This window comes from Psammomys obesus, unplaced genomic scaffold, assembly GCF_907164565.1.
Source record: "Psammomys obesus unplaced genomic scaffold, mPsaObe1.curated_primary_1811, whole genome shotgun sequence".
NCBI lineage: Eukaryota > Metazoa > Chordata > Mammalia > Rodentia > Muridae > Psammomys > Psammomys obesus.
In genome coordinates, this window is record NW_026591086.1 from 5,007,584 (window position 1) to 5,032,203 (window position 24,620).

Sequence of the window (24,620 nt, forward strand, 5' to 3'; positions counted from 1 at the left end):
GATTTTCAAAATTGCTGTTTTTCCTTTCAAAAAGATATTGAATGATTTTGGGGTATTGTCGTGACTAAAGAATGGAAAGAGGCTGAAGAAATGGCTCAATGGTAGTGAGCTTGCAGTGTAACCGTAAAGACTAGAGTTCAGACCCTATAACTTAGCCAGGGATCTCACACAGCTCTAAAGGCAGAGAACAGATCTCCAAGAACTCGCTGGCTTCTGGCCTACGCAAGCAAATACATCTAATTCCTAGGTACAGGGAGAGACCTTGTCCCAAAAGGTTATGTGGAATCGTAAAGGCCACCATGCCCTTTCCCAGCCTCCAGGCTCAGACCTCACACACACCCTTAAATACATAAATCTTCATGAGCAAAAACCTGTGTCTGATTCATGGTGGTGCTCCATCTTAGTTTCTGCACTCCCTCTGCTCCTCTCACTTGTAATGGAGTCAGCTCATTAACCTGTTAACTGCTAGTGGCCATGTGTAAGAAGCCAGTAGCCATTTCTTCCAACTTTTTTAACCCTGAATTCCGTCCCCCAAAAGGTTGTCTCCTTTGGCAGAACAGTATGACAATTACCAAAGAAGATGACGATCAAGCTGGAAAAACAGCTGAAACATTTATGTTTTTCGCCCAAAATTTCTTCATAGTGCCGAACCTAGTGATGCCCCAATGAACACCTTGAAGCTCCAGATCTCTTTGCACCAGCCGTGGCCAGTACAGCCTCCTGGAGACAGGGGAATGAAGTGGACACAGTCACTGCCATGTGACCGCAAAGCCATCAGGGCTGCTGGCTGTGTGCTGTAGAATCTACATTACTACAGTCACATTTTGTTGAGTGTGATTCTCCTAAATATGAATGCTACTTCAGGGCTGCTCTAGGAAAACTTGAGTCAGATGCTTGCTCTTAAGAGGCTCGTGGCTGAAAAGTTTCTGCTTTGAGTTGGCATTCCAACTCTGTGACTGATGTGATATGAGCTTAACAGTTTGAATGCGAAGTGGCCCTATAGGCTCAGGGAATGAATGGTTGGTCCCCAGCTGGCAGCTCTGCTCTGTAAGTGAAGCCTGAGCTGCCAAAGTGGATCACTGAAGACTGCCTTTGAGTCGTGACCCCTAGTCCTTTCCTGTATGCCATCCTGCCACTAGTGACTGGGAGTTAATTAACTCCCAGTTAATTAACTGGGCTGGGCCCCAGTTCCATCAGCCATGAAGCCACTTATCACTGTTACTAATTAACACCTGCCACAGTACTCAGGAATGAGAGTCCCCAGCAGGCAGATGTCTTTGAAGGCAGTGCAGGTAACTTGAAGAGATACTGACCAACACAAAATCTGATTCTCTACACTGCACTGTACACTAAGCTTTGTGCAACTCCACATCATTTCAGGTTAAAATTTTAATCAGAGTCCCATACTCATGTGGGTAGGGATGAGGAAGTGCTATGGGCTGAATCCAGGACTCTAGAGGACAGGCAAACACTCTCCCAGTGAGTTACATCTCCGGTTCTACATTCCCAAAGTTTAATGTCAGGCCAGGCAACCCTTGGATTTTGTAATTGGACTGATAGTCCCCCAATCCTATTACAAAAACAACCAAATGATCACATGCTATCATTTCACTCACTACCACCACTTGAAAGCAAAACCCCCAACAGCAAGGCTTGGGAAGCAGCACTTGGCATAGTTCAAAACTCTGGTCCTGGTAAGCTCTCCATGGGAAGGGTTGCACACAAACACAAGAAGGCTTTTCAGGCAACAAGGGTGATGTCAAAATGATATACAACAAGCAAGTTTTGTGAGAGCTTTAATGGCACAAAATGTTTATAGCTACAAGTTACATGTGTTTTGTAAACTGTAAGGAATGACACAAGTGCTGACGAGACGGATGAAGGATGCATATCACTCTGGCTCCATTAATGCCAGGAGTTCCAACAACTGGTTCATGTGAGATTCGTATCATGGGCCGAGTCTCCATTTTACTCTTTACTGCAATCGAGTAACTCAGTTGCGCTGCTCTCTGTGCCGCTTTCCTCTTGACTTACAAACATCTGAGCCAGTTTTCAACCAACTTAAAACGAAGCCTGCTTTTCATCCCAAATTGTAAACAGGAATAAAGCTTTTTAAACAGTATATCAAATTTGAACTCTTGGTTGGATTCTGCTTTGTGATAGGACAGTCTATTTTCATTCAACAAGAATCTGCATAGGAGCATAAATATCCCGTACATCGGGCTGCAAATCAACACCACACAAGTTCACGGATGGACAGTTGTACTGTTCCGTGATCTGATACTTTCAAAAATGGCAAAACTGAATTTAGTTTTAATGTTGAAACAAAATCATAATTATCCCTACACTTCAATGGCACTGCTGACAAAACTGCTACTGATTTAGAAGGTGGTGACGTCTGCCTGCAAGACTGCTTAGAGTAGAGTAACTCTGCTCTGCTAGCACACGATCAGCATTGCAAAGTATGCTGCAGTTTAGCCTCCCCAGCCTGGCCAATTTGATTCAGGCTTCCCAAAGCAACAACAAAACAATAGGCCATCAGATTTACTTTCCTTCTAAAGAAATCCAAATAAAAACACTTGCAATAAATAGGTGAGAAGGCAAATTAAGTGTCACCAGGTTTAAGAGCCAGAAAAGAAAAGGGCAAAAGATGCCCACAAATCATTTAGACATTAGATGCCAGAAAGAAAATAAGTCACAAAAAATTACTTTGGATATATTATCTTTCTTAAAGATAACAGCTATGTTTTTGAAAAATCACAGAAATGTCTTCCTATCTATTTACTTTCCACTTTCATATAACACACAATCTTATAACTCTTTATGTGAGAGAGGACTTAGTTTCTGCACACTGGCAAACCCGGTTGCCATATTTATTCAAGTCAACCTGGTGCACTGTGTAGGTTGCTAGCTTTAAAATTCACAATGGTTCTGTATAACTATAGCAAATCTACATCATAAACAGTAATTATTTATATATAAAACAGAATCCTTCAGAGTCGTGCTATGTTCTGAAATCCAACAAAATCTACTTGAGATAATCTGCAATCCTGATGCTAACAATTTGGTCCTAATGCTTCACATTTTAGAAACAGACAAAAGAAAGTCTGCCATTCAAAGAATTTTCTGAGTATTACAGAACATCAGGCATTTGACAGAACTGAGAAGACAACTACGTGAAAACATCACAGAGGCCTGGGAGAGCCTAGGCACACCTTGGGAAGACTGAAGCTGACAACAGGAAGGGACCAAAGAGAATGAATGGCATCTTCCAGAACTTTTCAACTGTTCTCACAACCCAGGTCTGCTTTTCAAAATTACACAAGTGCTTGGGATAACTCTGAAGTTATTCTCCAGAATGTAAAGGCTTCAGAGTGCACTCAAGGCTTCCTAAAACAAGAAGCCTCTATTAACACCATGAATCAGACTCATTTCAAGTCTCTTCTAAGAAAAAAAAAAAAAAAAAAAACAGAAAGAAAGAAACCAGAAAAACAAGTTAAAGAAAATCACGAGAAATTATACATGCAGGTAACACATGACAATACCAAATGCACAAAAATCTCAAAAGCAGTTTCATGTATGTCTAGGCCTGAGGCCTGAGTTCCTTAGAAATAAGATTCTCTATCATAGAAAAGACAGCATTGCAACATACTAATGTTAGAATCTGCCAGTATGTCCTATTCTTCTACTTCCTATCTGTCACTCATACAGGCTGCCTCCTACAAATGAAGGCGGTACAGGAGGCTTAGGAAAGAGCGGCTCCAAAGCTGGTTTAAAGTAATTTTTATTGCCCAGGATATTTTTTCCCTTGTGTCTTGACTTTTTTTTTTTTTTTCCTTTTTCTTTTTTTTTTTTTTTTTTTTTTGGTTTTGTTTTCTTTTTAATTACTATAAATTCAAGCTTAGAAGCTTGTTTTTGTCCTGGAAAACAAAACAAAGACTAAACAAAGCTTTTATAGTACTGTTTGCAAACCTGATCTCACTTAGAAAGAGAGGTCGCTGCATGGCTAGAATACAGCTTCTAGCATGAGTGACACAGGTGTGACTGTGGTGGTACTAAGAAGAGATGCACTGTTGACAGGGTTATAATCTGCTGGTGGCACTGCTGAGAAAAAGCCCTTGCAAATTTCTAAACAACAGTAAACTCTGTTAGGAATCTCTAAAGTATCTTACAGGCCAAAAAAGGGAACAAGGTTAGTAAATGCCTCAACAGAGTTTGAGCAAAATACTGGATTTGAGAGTTACTGGAATTGGGTATGTAAAAATAGGGTTGTAGGTGATCATGCTTACAATAGGTCTCAAATTCAAACTACAATACACCACTTCACAGGCCACGCGAGTTTCCAGGGCTTTTCGTTTCTCTCAGTAGGTGCTGGCAGAAGGTGTGCTCAGTCGTTTTCCAATATAGATGCTGAAAGGAAGCAGAGTGCATCATGTTCCATCTATTTCCACAATTATACCAGCCTGGCCCACAGGGTGATCTACTGACAGCTGGGAAACAGCTCTGAAAGCCTCAGTGCATGTTTTCCAGACTCCCTGAGCCACCGCTCATCTTCTTCCTACTTGTTAGACAAGCATCCTCCAACTGAGCTACAGTCCACTGACTAGCTTAGCCCAAATGGTCTTATGGGATTCTGTTTGCTCTTTAAGTCAGGACTGGAAAGCACAAGGGCAGTGATGTTGAGACCAGATCAAGCTAGGAAAAAGAGCCCCCTTCAAATCCCAAAGCAGCGCACCTTCCTCAGCTCCCAACTGTTTCTTTTTAGATAAATGTTCCATTGCTATTTCAGATCTAGAAAGACAGTCACAGAGCCAGTGTTTGTAAGATGACCTAACACAACTTTCCATACCAGGCAAGAACATGACCCTTCAAAAGCAAAAGCAAAGGCGGCCAAGGAAAACAAGCAGCAGAATCTTCAAAAACATTCACCTGTAGCAAGAGTTAAACTTAAGTAAGGCAATAAAAACAGCTTAAAATTCATGAAAGCAAGAAATACTGCAAGACCCCAAAACCAGCTTTTGAAGGTAAATTAACTGATTAGCTGGCAGGTATTAAGTAAGAGTCCTCCCAAACTCCACACTGCTCCCACCCTACTTCCTCCACAGGCGCCTCCCACTCTGCTGCCTGTAAATACTGGCCCAGTCTTGTGGGGCAAATCCTCTACCCAGGAGAGACTGTGAGAGATGCACACCGGCCCATGATCTGGAGTAGATACTTCCCTCTGCTAGGCGGAGCCACTCACAGCAAGATCAAAAAAGGTCCACTTTCCATGCATCAGACACAGAAAATGACCCACTGGGGATGCTCAGCGTACAGCAGGTAGGTCTTGAAAAATTAAGCTAATACTTACAAACTTAAATCTTTCAGAAGTGTGTTTTCTTAAATAATAAAATCAAGAGGGGAAAGCTATTAATTGAAAAGACACACTGCAAGTTAGTGAATTAAGGTATATTCAAGGCTGAGTTTTGAATCAATGCCACAAAGTTAAAAGACAAAGACAGTACCCAAAGCAGCCTACCAGTGTGTTCGAGACTCATCCTCCACAATGGTGTGTTTTACCATCTGGGGGGAAATCATTTTGCATTTACTCCTACATTTATATTCAATAATTTATAGATCATTCACAATTAGGCAAATTTTAAATGACTCAAAAAAAGAAAAATAATCATGGATGAGTCCAATTGGGAAGTATTACCCAGAGAAGGAGGCAGCACAGCTTTTTTCTTTTGGTCACCTTGCTGCCATTACCATTAAGTCACACAGGCTTCATCAAGGTACTTACCCAAGACCCAAAGCCAACACGTGAGAAAGGAAGAGAGATGGGATGAAGACCTTCAGGAACTCTGCAGAGAAAATGCCCCCTTTCTTCATGGCTCCACTCTTCCTCATGCTCAGAGACACAGAGCGTTTAGGGTGTCTGAAATGGAACTCTCTGGAGAAGAAGTTCAGAGGCTGGCGTCAGACCACAGCACTGCAGATACCTGGGCCCGCACACCCCTGCATGCCAGCACACACAGCACGCTGCCAGGGCACATGCAGTAACTTACTTGGGTGGGATGTTTTCAGGTCTACTGGACCAGTCTGACACCCAGTCTGCACTTTTCTTCAAAGCCTCAACTTCTTTCTCTCCTTCTACAACTTCTTCCTCTGACTAAAAAGAATTCAAACAGTGAGAGGAGGAGCAAGAAAAAACAAGAAAAACAGAAAAGAAAGACCAATTCTTTTTAATACAAACTAAACAGTTGTGCATTGGTAATTCATTTGTTTGTTTTGTTTTACAAGACAGGATTTCTCTGTGTAGCCTTGGCTGTCCTGGACTCAATTTGTAGACCAGGCTGGCCTTACAGCACTCTGCCTGCCTCTGCTTCTCTGAGTGCTAGGATCAAACCAACCCAGGTTGGTAATTTTTATGTAAGAAAACAACTTATTTTCTGAAAGGGCTCAAAGCTGACCTAAGAGCATCTCAGAAGAAGGAGTGAGCCAAACAGAGGCTACACTGCAGGACAGACTGTAGCCTTGGAAAAGCTCTCTGCAGCGCTGTGGAGCTGGTGCTGTTGAACCTGAGGAGGCACTTCATATTTCCTATACTGTACAGATTTGTAATTGCATTTAAATGTTTCAGAACTAGAAAAAATAAAGAGAAAACAGCAAAAGAGAAGTGGAAATAAAATAAATTGATGAGAAATCTGGCAGAGAAATGTGGTAAATCATGATGCTGCTGACCACTGAGACCAGAGTCTACTAAAGCTGCTCACACTCAGTAATCTTTACTTGTCAATTCCAAACACAAACTGCAGCACTCGGTTCTGCATATGAGGACAGCACTAGTGTGACTTGCTGAGGGCCTTGCAACTAAAGGTAGAGGCCACTGCTCTCTAACCCAGGCAAATTGCCCCTAAGGGCCCCACTCAGAAGAGTCAGGTTTCTTACTCTCTGAAAGATTATTTTTTTAAAGAGGAATTACTATTTGACCATACTATTAGAGTCTCAAGACTCTAAAACTATATTAGTCAGGTTTTGGAGGGAATAATCTATTTTAAAGTCAGTCAGAAGTTAACATCTAATTTTAATAAGTGAAAAATATTATTTTTATTGCTAGTGATAACCTAAGCTTTCAGACAAAAAAAAAAAACAAAAAAAAAAAAAAAAAAAAAAAAACAAAAAAAAAAAAAAACCTTAACTTCCACAAGCTTTTTCTTGTTTTTGTTTCTTTTAGAAAGTGTTTTATTCTGTAGCCTAGACTGACCTGGAATTCACTATGTGGCCCAGGCTGGCCTTTGACCTCCCAAGTGCTGGGATTACAGACTTAAGATACCATGCCTCACAAACTCTCTTTTAACAGAAACCAAGGAGATGATAAATTCTTAAAAATGACACATTAGTTGTATTTACTCAGTTTTAAGGAATGTGAAGCTGTGCACCAGAGTCCCAAACCACTGAAAACTCCGATTTTGACTGACAGGTCAAAAGAACCATGGATGAAGCCCCTGGGGAAGTATTACCCAGGGAGGAAGGCAGTGCACATGACACTTCCCCACAGCTCCAGCCCCTGGTGACTCAGCTGTCTAGAAAGGAGCTTGAGCCCGGCTCCACACATAACACCCTTTACTACCAAATCCAGGCCAAAGCTCAGGGAATGTTTGCGTCCCTTTGTCAGCATGGTCCTTATCTAATTGTGCTGAAGTTAGCAAATTCCACTGAATAACACAATGCAGCATTTAGGACAGAGCTTTTCCTAGCAGGCACCGAGCTTACTCAGAATCATGAGCTGGCTCTGTGGAGTAACCCTGAAGTCATCCTCAGGCAGAAGCCAATCAGTAGTCACGCTGCAGGCACTGAGCAGCGTGTGTACACCCCATTTCTGAGTCTGCTGCCTCCTGTCAGTCATTCCTTTGTTTTTACGTTTCGTTTATGTTTATTTGTGGGGGTGGTCCATGTGTCAGAGCACACGTGTAGAAGCCAGAGGCCAACCTGCAGAAGCTGATTTTCTCCTTCCACCATGAGGGTGCTGGGGCTCCAATGGGAGGTGAATTCAGGCAGTTAGGCTGTCTCACTGGCCCTCTCCTTCTTTTGGTTTGGTTTCAGCAATGCTGGAGACCTAAGTCCAGATCTTCCCACATGCTAGGCAAAGGCTTTTACTATACTCAGCCATTCAGCAGTGCACTCTGCTCAGGTCCTGGTTTGGCCTCCCAGAACTCCTAACTGCTCGCTAGCTTAGTTTGGGTTTGTTTGTTTGTTAGTACTATTTTATTCTTTCCAGAGTAAACAGTGACATTTGTATTCTGAGTTTTTTCAAGATGATGAGATTTCCTCCAGGGAAATGAAGCAAAATTATCTTTGTATTCATATACTTGTTTTTATCTACAGGCACATTTCTAACCCTAAACTTTAATGTTCATAATGTCTCTGCATTTGCTTTATTATCTTAAATTTGCCAATCTGAGAGTTTTGAAGAGGGACGGTGATACAGCCTTACCAGGCTGGCCTCAAACTTACTTTAGAGTCTAGGCTGCCCTTCAGATCTCATTATTCTCAGCCTCCCAAACCCAGAAACTACAACAGACCTTAACCTCACGCTTAGTTCATTTTGAGGTTTTGAATTATCTTCCTGTGATTAAAGAAAATGGCAAAAGGGCACCTCATCTAACTACACAGGACCCATGCTTTGCTCTTCCCTCAACATGTGCTTCCACTCAAAGATCCTGACCACCTCAGACAGTCCTGGGAGGTGGGGGTTGGTCCTTATACCCATTTAATTTTTCATTCTCTGGCCCACCTCCTCCTGTTCTCTTAGGGTCTCTAAACAGGAATATTAAACTGCATGCCTGTATCCATATACAGATGACACGCGATAAACCACTGCCTCACAAGACAGAAAAAGGCTATTTCCAAAGCCCACGCTAGACCCACCCTAAAAAAAAAAAGTGTCTCATGAGACTGTATGCTTCTTGCTACACAAGGGAGCCTCCTGAGTGCCATCATCCTATCAGTAAGAAGAACACTCTGCCCTTAGCTGTGCCTGCTCAGGAATCCCCACACTGGGGTTCTGCAGACCTGTCAGTTCACTTGCATGTCCAGCTAGCTCTCCTGGGACTTACTCCCTTCAGAGGTTAGTTTCAGTGAAGGGACTGGATCATAGGCTGACTTGCTTTCAGTCCTGACTCCAACACTGACTTGCATTGCCATCTTAGGTGATAACTGTATGAGGACAAAAGTGTCTTTCTCCCCATCTACCCAGTAGAATAACATTATCCTCACACTGAGAACACTGCAGTGCTAAAGTGTGACGTTTGTGGGGTTTTGTTTTGTTTACATAACTTAGCAGCTAGCACCTACTGGTAAGCACTATTGTCTTTCCTCACTTCCCTGGACAAAGGTGGAACATGACACCTCACCTACTCCTCATAGGCACATAAAGAAAAGGGACAGCCTCAGTCAACTGCTCTTAACTAACATCAAACTTTCTTATTTGTGAAATAGCATTTTCCTAATCCCCAGTTTAATTTTTCAATTGCTTCTTCAATTTTAAAAAGGGACTATAAAGCATCTACTAATACACCTCCCTTATTTGAAAATTCTTATGTAACAGACCCAACATTGTCTTTACAGGCTTTATACTACCTTTGCCAAAACTGATGTTGACCCTGCTGGCCTGTCCATTAGCATGGCTTTTCCCTTGCTTAAGGCTAATCTCACTGACAACCTGTCAGAATCTCACAAACTTGCTCTCTTGAATTTCACAGATTTCTTTTCATTTTTATGATGGCTGCATTCAGCCCTAAAACTGCAATTAAATTCTCAGTGACCACATGTGCCTGGCCACACAGCCATCTTCCCATGAGGTAGGACTGGCTAGGATGTGCCCATGGAAGGAGAAGGACTGGGATCTAAAGACAAAATACACTGGGGAAGACTTGGCTTGAGCTGGTGTCCTTTCTTTGGGCTCTGCACAACCTGACATGACTCCTCATCAGCAGAGACTTCAGGACTGCTACTGATTTGAATCCAGAATAAGTTTATGGAACTTCCCAACTGAGCAGTACTCTGGAAGGCGCTCTTAGGGAAATGTCTGAACAAAAGAGCAAACAGACTGAAGAACACCTACAGCAGAACATCAGCTCTCTCTTCTCTTCTGTCCTGGGGATGCCTTTTGCCATGACCTTCTTGTGCTTTTTCCACACCAGTTACAGCATCCTGCATGTGGCCAAACTCACACACACCAGCCAGAGATGTAAACATTTCAGTCAATTAGCACCAAGTTTTTTTATACAATAACGTACATCACAGAGTAAACTGGTGTTCCAAGTTTCAGCATGTGAGCAGCTGAAGTGAGCTCAAGTAAGCCAGTGTTAAGTGCATGGATTTTCCAACATCAGAAAATAGCAAAACGTGGAGCAGTGAGGTGTGGAGAAGCTGTGTCTTCCTACAGAAGACTAAAGTGATAGTACCAGTTCCAGACACACAGCCTAGCCAGGGGCCCACACAGTGGAAGAACACCACAGGCAAGGTGTCTGTAGGCCTCACTCAGCCACCAGTAACTTTCAAACACCTGTCTTCCATTCCCTGTCTCTATGCTTTCTGGTAACAAAGCAACACAACAAAGGCCAGCCTTCTGCAACTGTGAGCAGGCCCAACTGACAGTGACAGGTCCATGAGCTCACAAAGTTTTCCTCTGTGCCGTGGATACCAATCTTGCGAGAGAAACACTCCAGTGGAAAACTGCTCACTCCTGAGGCTTCAGAATGCAATCAGGCTTGGGGCCCAGCTCCATATTTCAGCCAACGAACATGACAGACTCTTGTGCGTTTTCCAAATCAAAGTAAAATACACATGTACCTGAGAGCTGTGGTCCCTGCTGGTATGCATCTCAACATCAAACATGATCTGCCCATCTTCTTGTGGTGAAGGGCTAGGAGAGAGAAAATTCAGTCATTAGTTTTTGTTTGTTTTTTATACTTTAGTTATTTTTCTGAACATGCATGTCTCTGTGTGAGGCTTCACTTATTTTCTGTTGTATGTGTGAAGGTCGGAGACAACAGTCTAGTGTTCCCTCCCACTATGTGGGTTCCTGGTAATTGAACTCAGGTCACTAGACTTGGCAGCAACTGCCTTTACCAGATGAGCCATCTAGCTCTAGTCTTACTCAGTAGATTTAATTCTTGTCACAGCTTAAGACTTTGTTAGAAAACAGAAAACTGGAAGTTACTGAAAGAGAGACTTGAAACAGGAACAAATCTGAAAGGCTATCTAACACCAAGTAAGCAAAGCGTACATGAGAGGGCATAGCGAATGCAATGGAGTAATCTTGCAGAATGCTGACTTTGCAGTAGTAATGATGCCTTCACAGTAACAAAGCCACAGAGAAAAATATGGCCTGATGATGTGGGAGCATCACACTTTCTTCACTGCTGTCCAACGAAGGTGAAGTGATCTTCAAAACCCAAACAGCATGAGTTCCTCTGTAACAAGTCCCCAGACCTTAGCACAACTGATGCCATGCTGGAGGCATTATTTGGACCTCAAAACCTGGCACATAGGCCCCAACTCCCATCAAAACAGGAAGACAAACTTAATCCATCAAAAACCTAATCCATAATTCCAGGATCCAAGAAAAGTCCCTAGATGTACTAACTTTACTTTTTTTGGCTTCCACAGTTTCACTGCTTGCTAACTGAAGTGTAACAACCACGGTGTGGGTTCTGTGCATCAAAGACAAAGACCGGTGAGACTCAGGCTACATGATTGAGACTAGCTTTCTGTGCAGCTGCTGGCCAGCAAGACAAACTTTCCACTTGGCGTTAAGAGGGTCCATGTGTGTTGTCTGATGGAGTTACCTCACAACACTTTCTCTCAACACTGTTGTGCACACAGAACTCCTCAGCATTTGTCAGTTTCTTTATAGGCTTCTGTGAGGCAGGAACTGCTTTCATTGTCCTGTCAGGACTTGTCCTTTTCACTGCCACCCTCTTGTGAGAGTATATACTACAGCCTTCAAAGGCTTCACAATACAGGTGTTGGCCAGTTTTATGTCAATCTGACACAGCTAGAGTTTTTTTGCGAGAGGGGATCTCAATTGAGAAAATGCCCCAAGACTTGCCTGTGGACAAGCCTATGGTGAATTTTCTTGATTGATGATTGACATGGGAGAGCTCACTGTGAGCAACGTCCCTGGGCTGCTGGTCCTGGGTGCACCAGAACACCTTGAGTTCCTGCCATCACTTTCCTGGGTTGTGAACTATAAGCTGAAAGATGAACCAAACCCTTTCCTCAAGCTGTTCTTAGGCATGGTGCTCCCCACACAGCACAGAAACCTTAAGACAGTGAGTGACACCACCACAGACTGAATGCACAGGTAGATGAGAATTCGGTGTCCCCTACCGAAGAGGTCTGCAAAACTGTAAACAACTGCTATTTTTCAATCTCCCAGCTTTAGGCCTTGGTCTCGAAACAGTTCTCTTTTAGTGAGAAGGAATTATATACGGATCAGTGACATGGCTCAGTGGGTAAAGTTGTTTGCCTGGCAATCTGCGCTTGATTCCTAGAACCTACAGAAAGGCAAAAACTTGCCTCTAACCTACACACAACACACTGTGATGCACATGTGCGCAAATGCGGCACAAACATACAATAATTAAAACACTTTTTTCAAAAGTGTTCTTAAATGGAAACAGAACAAGGTGAACATCAAACATGCAGCACTTAAACTTATAAAACTTTTTTCTTCAACAATCTTGTCACGCTTCAGAAGTTGTAGCATAGAATACACACAGGACAAGGAATTTCTGTCTTCAGTTTATCATCTTTGTGTTGGTAACACTATGGTATCAAGGGCTAGCCTCATACAACTATGACCAAACTCAACAATCAAAGTGACAAGTCCGTATAAGCCCAAGGAAGTGCTGTTTTCCCTCTGTACTTCGTACTGTTGACACCAATCTTGCTAAAGAAATACTCCCTTCACACCTGAGGATTCAGAATGCCATCAGGCTTGGAGCCCAGCTCCTCTCAAACCACAGTGATGTGCTTGTCCTGCAGGGACAGCCAAAGGAGGAGCTCTGAGGATGGGTCCACGCTAGGCTTTTAGAAACTGCCTGGGACGGCAAGACAGAAGACAAAGCAAGGCATGCTGGGACATCTTCTAACTACCACTACAGTGGCTGTCCTAGGACTCAAGAGATCCACCTGCCTCTGTCTCTAAAGTTATGGGATTAAAATGTGTACCACCACACTTGGCATGGAATAACTTTTAAACAAAACATCTGTAAAACGGGGTAGGCCCAATGGTGGAGGCCTAGAATCCCAGTTATTTTCGACTCTAGGGTAGGGAATTTTCAAATTCAATGCCTGCCCAGGCTACAGAGAAAGTTTAAAGCCAGCCTGTGCAACTCGGCAGGGCAGCTCCCAAACCAGAGAGTCACAAAAGATCTAGGGATGCAGAGCGGCAGAGCAGCCCATGTCCAGCATGCTAGAGCCACTGGGTTCAGTTCCTAGTACCAAGAAGAGAAAAAAAGGGGAAAAGGGAGGATAAAAGGAAAAATGTATGTCAGCTGAGGCTAATGTCCAATAATCCTAAGAACTCTTCCACCTACACTGTAGGTCCATAAGAAACACTTCTAATAACTTCAATTACACAAAAGTTAAATGGCACAAATCTTGAAGGCACAGTTACAGTGTGTGCTATATGTGTTAGGCATACATATGTATGCGCAGCTGTGTACAGGTGCATGTATTTGTAGAAGCTGAAAGTGACTCTCACTACTTTCCTCTATTGTTCTCCATCTTATTTTGTAAGGTAGCATCTCTAACTGGACCTGGAACCCACTGTCTTAGCAGGACTAGCTGGCCAGGGAGCCCCTTTGCCATTCCCCTTCACACTCAGGAACCTGAACTAAGCTGATGCTGGGAAGATAATCCACAGTCCATCACACACATCACTGCCATCATAAGCTAAACAGGATGCCTAACAGCAAGTGACTTCTCTGCAGCCTGTGAACAGGCTCATGGACACATGGTATCAATGATCAGACTCATGCATACACATGTACAAAAACCAGCTACAGAGGGCGGGAAGCTCCAGAAACCAAAATAGAAAGCTCTAGAAAGACCTTCAGCAAGTCCCTGGATATAAAACTTTATTCTGGCTGGGCGTAATGGCATGTACGTTTAATCCCAGTACTGGGGAGGCAGAGATAGGCAGAGCTCTGTGAGTTCAAGGCCAGCCGGGTCTACATAGTGAGTTCTAGGAGAGCCAGGGCTATGTAGAAAACCTGTCTCAAAACAAACAAACAAAACCTCTAAAGAGCAAATCAGTGCTGCACCTTCCAAAACTGATGGCAACTGCTCAAAATGAAACATGTGCTCACTTCTGCTTGTGACAGGAGATATGGCAACAAAGCAGAGATGACACAGAGGTGGCAGGGTGCTCACTGTGCCAAACAGCCAACCAACCTGTCCTCCAGAACCTGGTCATAAGGCGCCTAGGGAGGTCAGGTGTGATTTAACTCTTTTCTTTTTCTCAAATATTAACCACATACCACAGATGAAATACAAAACTGCTGATAAACATCCACACCTCCTCCTCCAGACATAACCTACCCTGCTGCTTCCATTTTTAAACATGCTCAGTCTTCTTCCTGCATTTAGTTTGAGTGTACAGATCCATGTGTGGGTGTGCACGTGGGTGTGCTACAGGCCAATTTAAGGAAGTCAGTTCTCTCCTTCCACCCTGTGGGATCCAGGATGAAACACACGTGACCAAGCTCGACAGCAAGTGCCTTTATCAACGTAACCATCTTGCTAGCCTGCTATTATTATTTTTGATAAACATAAAAAATAATTCAATCTGAGAATATAAATGACAATGGAGGCGGGCAACAGGGAAAATTCGGGTGGCTACCCATTAGCTATTCAGTTTTTAATTTAATTTAATTTAATTTACTTTTCTTGAGACAAGGTCTCACCATACAGCCCTGACTAGCCTGGAACACAAGATACAGATCAGGCTACCTCCAACTCACAGACTGCCTCTGCCTCACAAGTGTGGAGATTAAAGATGTCACCACCATGCCTGGCCGGGTTTAAACATGTATGCTACGATAAATCCAGAGGCCTATTCTGTTAATCTTTAAGCAGATGAGCTTTTCCCTCATGAGATTAGTTTCACATCACTCAACTCCTAACTTAACTCACAGGGCCTTCACTTACCTGTCACAGTGAGAACTACCTCTTGAGCTGCTCTGTCCTGACTCATGCTGTGCATCCAGAAGGATCTTCTCCATGTCTCCATTGTGGATGGAAGATGAGGACGGGACGTGCTCCAAGCCCCCATTCTTCCCATTACCATTATCATTGCCATTGCTGCTGTTCATGGGTAGCTCCACCCAGGAACCTGTTGGACAGGCCAGATAATAGGTCATAACCACAGCAGGGCTGAAATCCCTCCTGCGCACACAGATGTCCATATGCTAAGTTCAGATAAGAATTCTGACTTGCCTCAAACTGAACCCAAAATATTCTGAAGAAATAAACATAGAGAAAGTCAGAATCCATGTTGTTCTAACTCCCAAAGGAAGTCACACAGCAAAGCCACTCGGAAGGCAGAAATCCGAAACTACAGAAGATGTGCTTTCCAGCCACTTTTCTTTCTCGTTAAGGCTTAATTATGTCCAATCAAAGCTTTGGTGAAAATTCAGGATGTTCTTCAAAGCCTGTACACCTCTTCCTTTAGTAGACAGGTGTTACCTCAACATTCCAGTTACACTTACACACACACACACAGGCACATATTTGCCATGTATGCCACCGGATTCCTTGGCTCTTTACTTTGGTGCATGTGCCAACAAACTACTCAGCAACATCATACACTTCATCTTAACAGCATGACAACCATGTACTACCTAACACAGACTGACAAGCTCCTAGAGTAGAAACCTCAATGTACTCACAAAGCTCTCAGCTGTTCCCAAACCCAGAGCATGCAGTAATGCAGCTGGTCTTTAATAAAGCCACATGAAATAAAAAACTGAGGGGTGGGAGAGCGCTGGCTCCATTCCATGGATGTCTGTCTCCCTCTGCTCTGTGCCACGCTCTGTCAAGTCTTCTCTCCCACACTGAACTTACCTTGTCAAGTCGTTCCTTCCCTTTTCTTTCCCAGGACCTCTACTTTCTAGTGCTTTCATTAAGTCCTGAGGGTGTAGAGGAGGGAGAATCCACTATAGATAGGCTTCAAGCAGAAAAGTTTGGGGCAAATAGTTGAAGAGGGTGGGACCACAAGAAAAGGGGATGGACCTTTTAATCTGCACGGTCTTGAAAATTTTTATTGGTCCAATAAGCTGAGTGATTAAGGTTCTTAAAATGTAATAGGAATTGGTGACAGTAGCCAATTAATCAACTTCACACACAAGACATACCCTATATACAATACTCTGCTTTGAGAAATGTGACCAACAGCCAGGTACAATACTCACACCTGTGCTCAGGAGTCTAAGGAGTGAGTTCAAAACTAGCCTGGGCTACAGGTTAAAGTCCTACCCCAAAGAAAATGGAAAAACAAACAAAATCTCCCCAAACCAAAACCCCACAACCTCCAAAATGTAACCCAAAATGTCAGCAGGGCTGAATCTCTAAATCCTTAGCAGATGAGTCAGAATCAAAGGCCTCCTCAAACCCTAAAATTCACCCAAAAGAGACAATGACACCAGATCCAGCAGGAGGGTGAGCTCACCTGAGAGACAAACTCATTTGGTGGAAGGGGACTCCCAACACTTAACCCCTCCTGTTCCCAGTCTCACAGTTGAACAGAGCTGGTGACAAACGGTTCCTACTTTCCAGAGCTGCCAGAACGAACTACAGTGACATAAACTGCCAGCAAACAGCAGATGCTCACTTACACGCTAAGGAGTTTTTATCTGTTGCTAAACAGTTAGCCTGTCCTCTCCATCAAAGGCAGCTCCCCTCTCTAACCCCCGCCAACCGCAGTCTTGAAATCACCAATTAATTCCAAACAACAGAGACACACAATAGCACATGGCCTCATTCTACACCTACGTGAAGATGGGCATGGATGAGCACATAAAACCAGTATCGATAAGAGAGATCTAGCACAGGAGAGTTTAATTAAATATTCAGAGTGCTCCTGGAGTAGATACAAATGTGCCAGAGCACGTCTAAATTTAGAACTCTGTAAAATTTCTAGGAGGGACAGAGAGAATAAACAATCTTTTCCCCTACTCCCACTGCTTTCAGGATTTTTAAATGTCTGTTAAAAACAATGGGATTGGTTCTTGCAGACAGCCCTATGTGCAAAATAAACAAACCCAGCAATGCCCAGGCTGCTCTGGAAGGAGCAGTGAGGTCCCAGGGCCCTAGACAGGTCCTCAGACAATCAACACGTGCTTGGAGAACCTGATCGAAGGAGAACGGTGCCCAGAGTGCCTGGATTTCCGCTCCTCACTTGTCTAAAGGACTGCCAAGCCATCAATGCAAACTAATTTCTGCATTAAACATATACAGCCACTACCCTAACATTAGGAACTTGAGAAGACAGCTTAAAGGTGAGCCCTGTCATGGCCAACAGCCTGGAGCACACTGCCCCATTCCCACTGTAAGGCAGAATGTCTTGTTGGCATACAGCAGCACCACAATTAGCAGTGCAAACTGAAGCCACACCCTGTGCTAATGCTGACAGCTTAGACCTGGACAGGTGCCTTAGCCTCTGTGCCTCAGTTTTCTCATCTGTAAATAGGGATAACAGCTATATCCATTTCAGAGTTACTAGGATGGCAAGAATAAAGCACATAGAAAATCAGCAAAGAGAAGTGCCACATACAGGCCAGTCACGATGCTAAGTATTTCTGTATGTCTTCAAAATCACCAGATTACAGAAGTATGCTCCTTGAACTCAGAAATGTCAGTACTTAAAAAAATCAGAGCTGGAAAGATGGCTCAGCAGTTAACAGCACTGGCTGCTCTTGCGTAAGACCTGGGTTCACTTCCCAGCACCTACAAGGAGGCTCACAGCCATCTGTAACTCTAGTTCCAGAGGATCCCATGTTCCCTTTCTGGACTCCTTGAGTACCAGCACACATACTGTGCACATACATGCAATGCAATCAAGCCACTTATACGTAATTTTTTCTTTAATCTTAAAGACAAAACCAATCTAGTTAATTCTTCTCTCCTCCTATTTCTAGTGCCTAGTTTTGTTGCTGGTTTTTGTAGTACTGGGGGTGGGGGCGCTGAACAAAGGTACAACCGGCCTATTAAACAAGTGCTCTACCTCTGTCTATAACCCAAGCTTTGATTTTGATTTTCTGGAAATTGTCCCATGTACCCACGCATATCTCAAAGTCCAACATCTTGAGTGCTGGGATTAAAGAAACATACACCACACCTGGCTCCCATTCCTACTTCCAGAGGAAATCACTTAAATGGTTTCACATGGAAATTTCTCCAAGTTTTTTTTTTTTTTCTTTTTTTTTTCCTCCTTAGGAAATGTTTTCTTGGGGCTGGAGAGACAGCTCAACAGTTAAAGAGCACTGCTACTCTTCCAAAAGACCTGGGTTCAATTCCCAGCACCCACATGTCAGCTCAGAACTGTCTGTAATCATAGTTCCCGGAAACCTGACACCCTCACACAGACATACATGCAAACACAATTCCAATGTACATAAAAATTAAAAAAAAAAATAAAGAAAAAAGTATTTATTTATTTTTGGTTTTTCAAGACAGGGTTTCTCTGTATACCTCTGGCCATCCTGGAACCCACTTTGTAGATCAGGCTGGCTTCAAAAGAAAAAATATTTTTTAAATAAACAAATGGCATTGTACTAGCCTCTAAACCAGTGGTTCTCAACCTGTGGGTCAAGACCCTTTTAGACGCCACACATTAGATGTATAGCAGTAGCAAAATTAGAGTTATGAAGTAGCAACAAAATAATTTTATAGTTGGGGGTCACCAAAATGAGGAACTGCATTAAAGGCTTCAAGCGCTAGGAAGGCTGAGAAGCACCACACTAAGGACTGATGTTTACCTAGACTCTGAAAGGCCTTTGGTGTTTGTATGTGCATTCTTTTCAACACCCTGAATCTCCTTTTTTAAAGTTCTTTTACAAGCTCATGCGCCTGGCTGTTTGGCCTACACGATGTCTGTGCACCACATGCATGCCTGCTGCCTGTGAAGGCCAGAAGAGGGTGTCAGATCCCCTTTAACCGGAGCTAACAGTTACTGCCACTACGTGTGTGCTAGGAATCAAACCTGAGTCCTCTGTAAGAGCAGTCAGTGCTCTTAACCGTTGAGTTCTTTCTCTCCAGCTACCTGAAATCCCACTCTTTACACAGACACACCATACTCTAACCATTACAATGGTAGCAATTACCCAGAAGACTATATATTCCCGATATCTTATTATACAGAGGGCTGCAGTGAACACTCTGAAAGGTCATTTGACAATATGTAACAAAGGCTTTAAAAGGCTAGATTATCTTTAGCTCAGCAAATGTCTTTTGGAGATAGTCTATGAATGTGTTCATGTGCATTCGTGTAACTACATGTGTATATGGAGACCAGAGATCACCCTCAGGAGTTCAAGAGCCATCCTCCTTCTTTTCTGAGACAAGATCTCTCACTGACCTGGAAGTTGATAATTAGGTGAGGGTGGCTGGCCAGGGAGCCCCAGGGATCTACCCATCTGCCTCTCCGATGCCAGGAGGACCACTGTGCCTGGCTTCACGTAGATTCTAGGGAACTCAAATCCTCATACTTGCAATCACTTCAATGATGGAGCCATCTCCCCGACCCCAGCAATATTCTCTATGGAAGCATTCAGTGCCACAGGGAAACCTATTAGACAGGTATGGTAGCTCACACCTGTAATCTTGGTCCATGGGAGTCTGAGGCAAGAGGGTTACAACAAGCTTAAGGTCATCCTGCGCTGCACAATGAGATCCTGTCTTGAAACAAAACTAAGTAACCTGGTATTGGTAGCAGAAATAGAAAGTCTAAAACATTAGCTTTATCTTCTGAAAAACAGGTGTGTGGGGTGGAGCTCACTGCTTTTGTCACTGTCTTTCAGCACAAGCCTCACAAGGCTGCGCAGGACCTCACTCATTCGGCCTGGGTTACCTTAGGCCACCATCTAGCCTCAGCCTCCCCAGTGCTAGGATTGTGTCTTAAACAGACACACGACACACGGCTTCTCTCCACACCTAACTCCCTCATTTACCATCTCAGGTTTCCTGTGCTGCTACCTCTGCCAAATCTCACAAAGTCCCCTCTTACTTGGAAAGGAAACAAGGCAAAAATTTCATGTCATCCAAGAAATACTTGGAGGAAGCCACCTCCCAGTCAGCTCTCTTCCTAACAAGAAAGCTTTAAAGAAAGAGCTGAAACTGTTACTGTTAGAGGGCTGTTTACATGTTGAAGGCTGACCCTTTGTGCTAGTTTGTACAAAGACACGGTGACTTATGTTCTAGTTGATGTCTTCTGGAATGGCTAGGGAAAAGCCTAACAGGTTTTGGCCAGTAACTGATCATCACACTCACTCTTGCAGTTTGCAGCCCCTAAGCGTCTCACCAACAATTTAATCCTTTTAAACATCAAAGGAAACTTTATTTCTCATTTTCCCAACTTTTCGGGGCCTCACATGTCACTGGCACAGTTAGGGGGTCCTAAGAGCCTTTCTGTCTGCTTGTTTCAGGTGCTGGATGCTGAGATCCCAGATAATCAATCCTGCCAACAGTCCTGGCACTTCTACACAGTGGGCACTACACACTAATGATTGACAAGGCAGTAGCATCCCCTGTGTCACTTGTGCCTGAACCGCTTAGCAGTGCAGACCGCAGAAGCACCATCCGTGAAGTTTTCAAACTATTAACTGCAGTTACACCACGGTTATGCTACTACTCTGATCTTCCTTATGCCACTCCTGCATCTTCTGCACCTCACTCATCTCTTCAGGAACTGAACAGTTTCTTAATTTTAAGAATGGTAACCGGAAACATCCTTTTAACGTTGGGAGAAGGCTGGGTATTTGCCCTCCCATTGGTAATGAAACTGAACAGTCCCTCTACAACAACAGGTTTGGAGAAAGGTTTCACTGTTTCAAATACATCCCAAATTTGGGTTGGAGAGATGGGTCAGCTGTTAAGAGCACACACTGCTCTTAAAGAAGACCAGAATTCAATTCCCAGCACCCACATCTGCTTGGACTTCAGGTCCCAAGGATCTATGGGTACCTATATGGGTACCTGCCCTCAAGTGGACATACCGTGACACAGGTACAAATAGATATAGTTAAAAATAATTTCAATAATCTGTTATTAAACTCTGCTGTGGGGCTGGAGAAATGGCTCAACAATTAAGATCAGGTCTTCCAGAGGCCCTGGGTTTGATTCCCAGCATGTCATGGAGGCTTACAACTATCTGTAACTTTGGTTCCAGGGGATCTGATGCCTTCCTGTTTTGGCCCCATGGGCACCAGGCATGCAAGCATACGAATACACATAAAATAAAAAAGAAATTAAAATAACATCAACAAAGCCCTCTGCCGTGAGCCTTGAACTAAAGATAAAAATGCCGAACTAGAGATAATCTGAATGTGTTTCAGCTCCTGCTCTCCACAGCTGTGGAACAGCAGAGAGCTTGGACTTATCAGCAATTCAGATAGTATTAGGTGCCTGAGTAAGTTGTTTTGTTCATTGGAAAAAAAAAAAAAAAAAGTCACTTGGAGGAATCAATAAGGCTTGTTTTGTTCAATCCAGGGTTGTGCAATGAGCTCTAAAAAACAAACAAAGCAAGAGGCAAGGACAGTAATTAAACCTGGCATCACCTAACAGCTTTTTAGTAACTTTTAAAAGTGCAGCTTAGCCCAAGCACAATACTTTCTACTAGCAGATTTCCCAAAGTAGTATTTGGTATCACACACGGGCTGAGGGCTCACCGACTTCCATAAGGAGCCACCAAAACAAGAAGTGAAAGCTGACTAGCCCCCGACAAACACCTGCCAGGTTATGTCGGACTTTGGGATCACCCTCAACCCTTTTCTCTTCTGTGGTTAACGAGACTCCAAGGAAAATGGAAATCCCTTTGTAGTTCACAAACCCACACTGGCCAGATATCTTAGCAGCAAGTAGGCACTGAGCACAACTAACTTAGCAGGGACCATGCAGAAGACACACATGTAAATAAGCATGCCCACGCCAAGAGAAGGCTCCTGAGAGCATGAGGACTCAAGACAGACCATGGCTTCTGGGAATAACATGGAGCAGGCGTCTCTTTAGTCTTCTCATTTCTAAAAATATATGCTAAAGATGGGTAAAAATTTTAAATTCCGTATTATGTGATATGATCACATTTTAGGACACCCTGACTAAATCTTTTTAAAAGCCAGCATATAGAGAGGTTATCAAATATACTGCTTAATAAAATATGGGGCAGGGCGTCTTAAAATACCCAAATTCTGAGTTATTTATTTGCTTTTGTTGTTTTCTGATACAAAGTCTTACTCTCTGGGCCCAGGCTGGCCTCCCCTTTGTCAGTGCTGGAATGACAGGTATGTGCTAAAATACCCAAATGCTCTTGCCACCCCGTAGGTTTGGCAACAGCTCTTCATGAAACTGTTCTGGCCACACTGGAAGGAAGCCGACTTGTGAAAGACAGTCTGACCTTTAAACATCCAAATGGTTTTTAAAGAACTTCAACTCACCATATGCCGACTACCCCCACTAAGACACAAACATACACAAAAGTTGGGCAAGAAGGTCCGGCGATCTCACAACAACAGGGGGCACTCTGGGGACAAGATGTCTCCGTGGCTGCAACTCGATGTGGACCATCGACTTTCAACTCCCAACACCTTGTGCCCTGTGTCTGTTGTGTTGTTCACTGTATTTCACCGAAGTCCCCCGAAGACTTAGCGAGGGGTGTGACCCGAGGGGAAGCGCCTGGCACTCAATCCACTAAACCTAAGAAACAGCACTGTGTGAAAACCACCGTTACGGTGGCTGACGCCTGTCATCCCAGAACTGGGGAGGCGTAAGCTGAGGTCCTCCTCAGCTGCACAGTGAGTTCGAGGCCAGCCTGGGCTACATGAGACTGTCTCAAAAGAAAAAAAGGTAAACGTCAGGGGCGGAGCGAGCACCCAGCACGAAACTCGGCGGAGCCCCGGCCCTGCGTGCGGTAGCAGGCGAGCCAAGCACGCACACCTGCGCGGCCGCACGTCCACGCGCCACGCCCGGCCGGCCGCGTCCATCCCGGGGCGTCCACGCCGCACGTCCCCGGCCCCGCTCCGCCCGCCAGCTCCAAGCTGCGCGCGCCGCCCCTTCTCGGAGGAGCCCGCCGCGACCCTAAAAGCTCGGCGCCCGGAGCGCAGGCCGCGAGCCGGAGCCGAGCGCCTGCTCCTGACGGGAGCGCGCCGCCGTCAGTCAGACGCGCATCCTCGGCCCCGACCAATGAGCTGCCGTCTGCTCCCGCCCCCCGCGCACGGCCGCGGCGGCCGCCGAGCGGCTCCTCCTCCCCCATCCCTCCGCCGAGCCCCGCGGCCCCGCGCTCACTGTTGAGGCCGGCGGGCGGCGGCAGGGTTTGCTCCCCTTCCTCGCAGTTGTTGTTGTTGTTGTGCAGGAGCGGCGGCGGCTCGACTAGGTGAGACATGGTCGGGAGACTTGGTGAGCGGCTCGGCCGCAGCACGACGGTATCCGGCTCTCGGGCAGCAACACAACAAGTCGAGGGCCCCCCCGCCCCCTTTTCTGAGCCTGCGCAGTCCCTCCCAGCGTGACGTCAGGGCCCTCCAGGGCCACGTGATGACAACACTGGCGGCGGTGTGGCGGGGCCTGAGCCGGGAGGGGGCGTGTCCGGGCCGCGCTGGGGCGGGGCCTGAGCCGGGAGGGGGCGGGGCCTGGCCAGGCTGGGGCGTGTCCTTCGCCTGCTGGCCCGGACGTGCGGGTGCGGGAGTTGCGCTGACACGGGCGCCAGAAACGAATTCCTGCGAGTCAGTCACACTAGCCGGAAGGGCTGAGCTAGGGAAGTTGGCATCGGGTCCGGAACAGGGAGGAGAGTGCAGCCCGGAAGCTCGGGGCGTGAACCGAGCCTCTCCCACGCCTGCAGTGTCCACGTAAGGACTCGACCCGTGGCTTTAAAGAAGCAGAAAACCCCAGTTCCTCCCCTCGGTGAAGCATGCATTCGTGCCTCCTACAGGACACAGTGTGAGGTACTTTGGAGCTAATCACCTTGTCGGAATTTCTAAAATTTTAATTGCAAAGGTAGCATGCAGTCCCGGTAAAAAATCAGTTGTGGCTGGGCGTGGCGCACATCTGTCATCCCAGCCCTCTTGTAGACTGAGGCAGGAGGATCGCGAGTTCCCTACAGCCTAGGCTATAGACCGAGCCCTTGTCTTCAAAAACAAATTAAAAAGGAAAAAAAATACAGATTTCTCCAAACCCTGGCACCTACCTATCTCTGAAAATGGCCTATCTCCTGTATGCTGCTGACTGTTACTTAATGTTCCTAAATACTCCTACATAGTATCTTTGTCAAGTTTCCTTGACCTGATTTTTGTCTAGGGTGTTTTTCCCAATATGATACTTGCCTTTTAACTTGTTTCAATCTGCAGAAGTTGAAATTTTTC

The 24,620-nt window shown here is 44.7% G+C and overlaps 1 protein-coding gene across 1 annotated transcript; it reads right to left on the reverse strand.

The window, feature by feature from the left end:
• Positions 1-1,780: 1,780 nt before the first annotated feature.
• Bnip3l (BCL2 interacting protein 3 like) lies at positions 1,781-23,737 on the reverse strand. The gene is made up of 6 exons (XM_055609803.1): positions 23,551-23,737; positions 15,205-15,388; positions 10,837-10,909; positions 6,048-6,151; positions 5,783-5,932; positions 1,781-4,410 (listed from the first exon to the last, which is right to left on the reverse strand). The coding sequence occupies exons 1-6, from the start codon at positions 23,645-23,647 to the stop codon at positions 4,362-4,364; spliced, it is 657 nt and encodes a 218-aa protein (XP_055465778.1). The 5' UTR covers positions 23,648-23,737; the 3' UTR covers positions 1,781-4,361.
• Between the last annotated feature and the right edge of the window lie 883 nt (positions 23,738-24,620).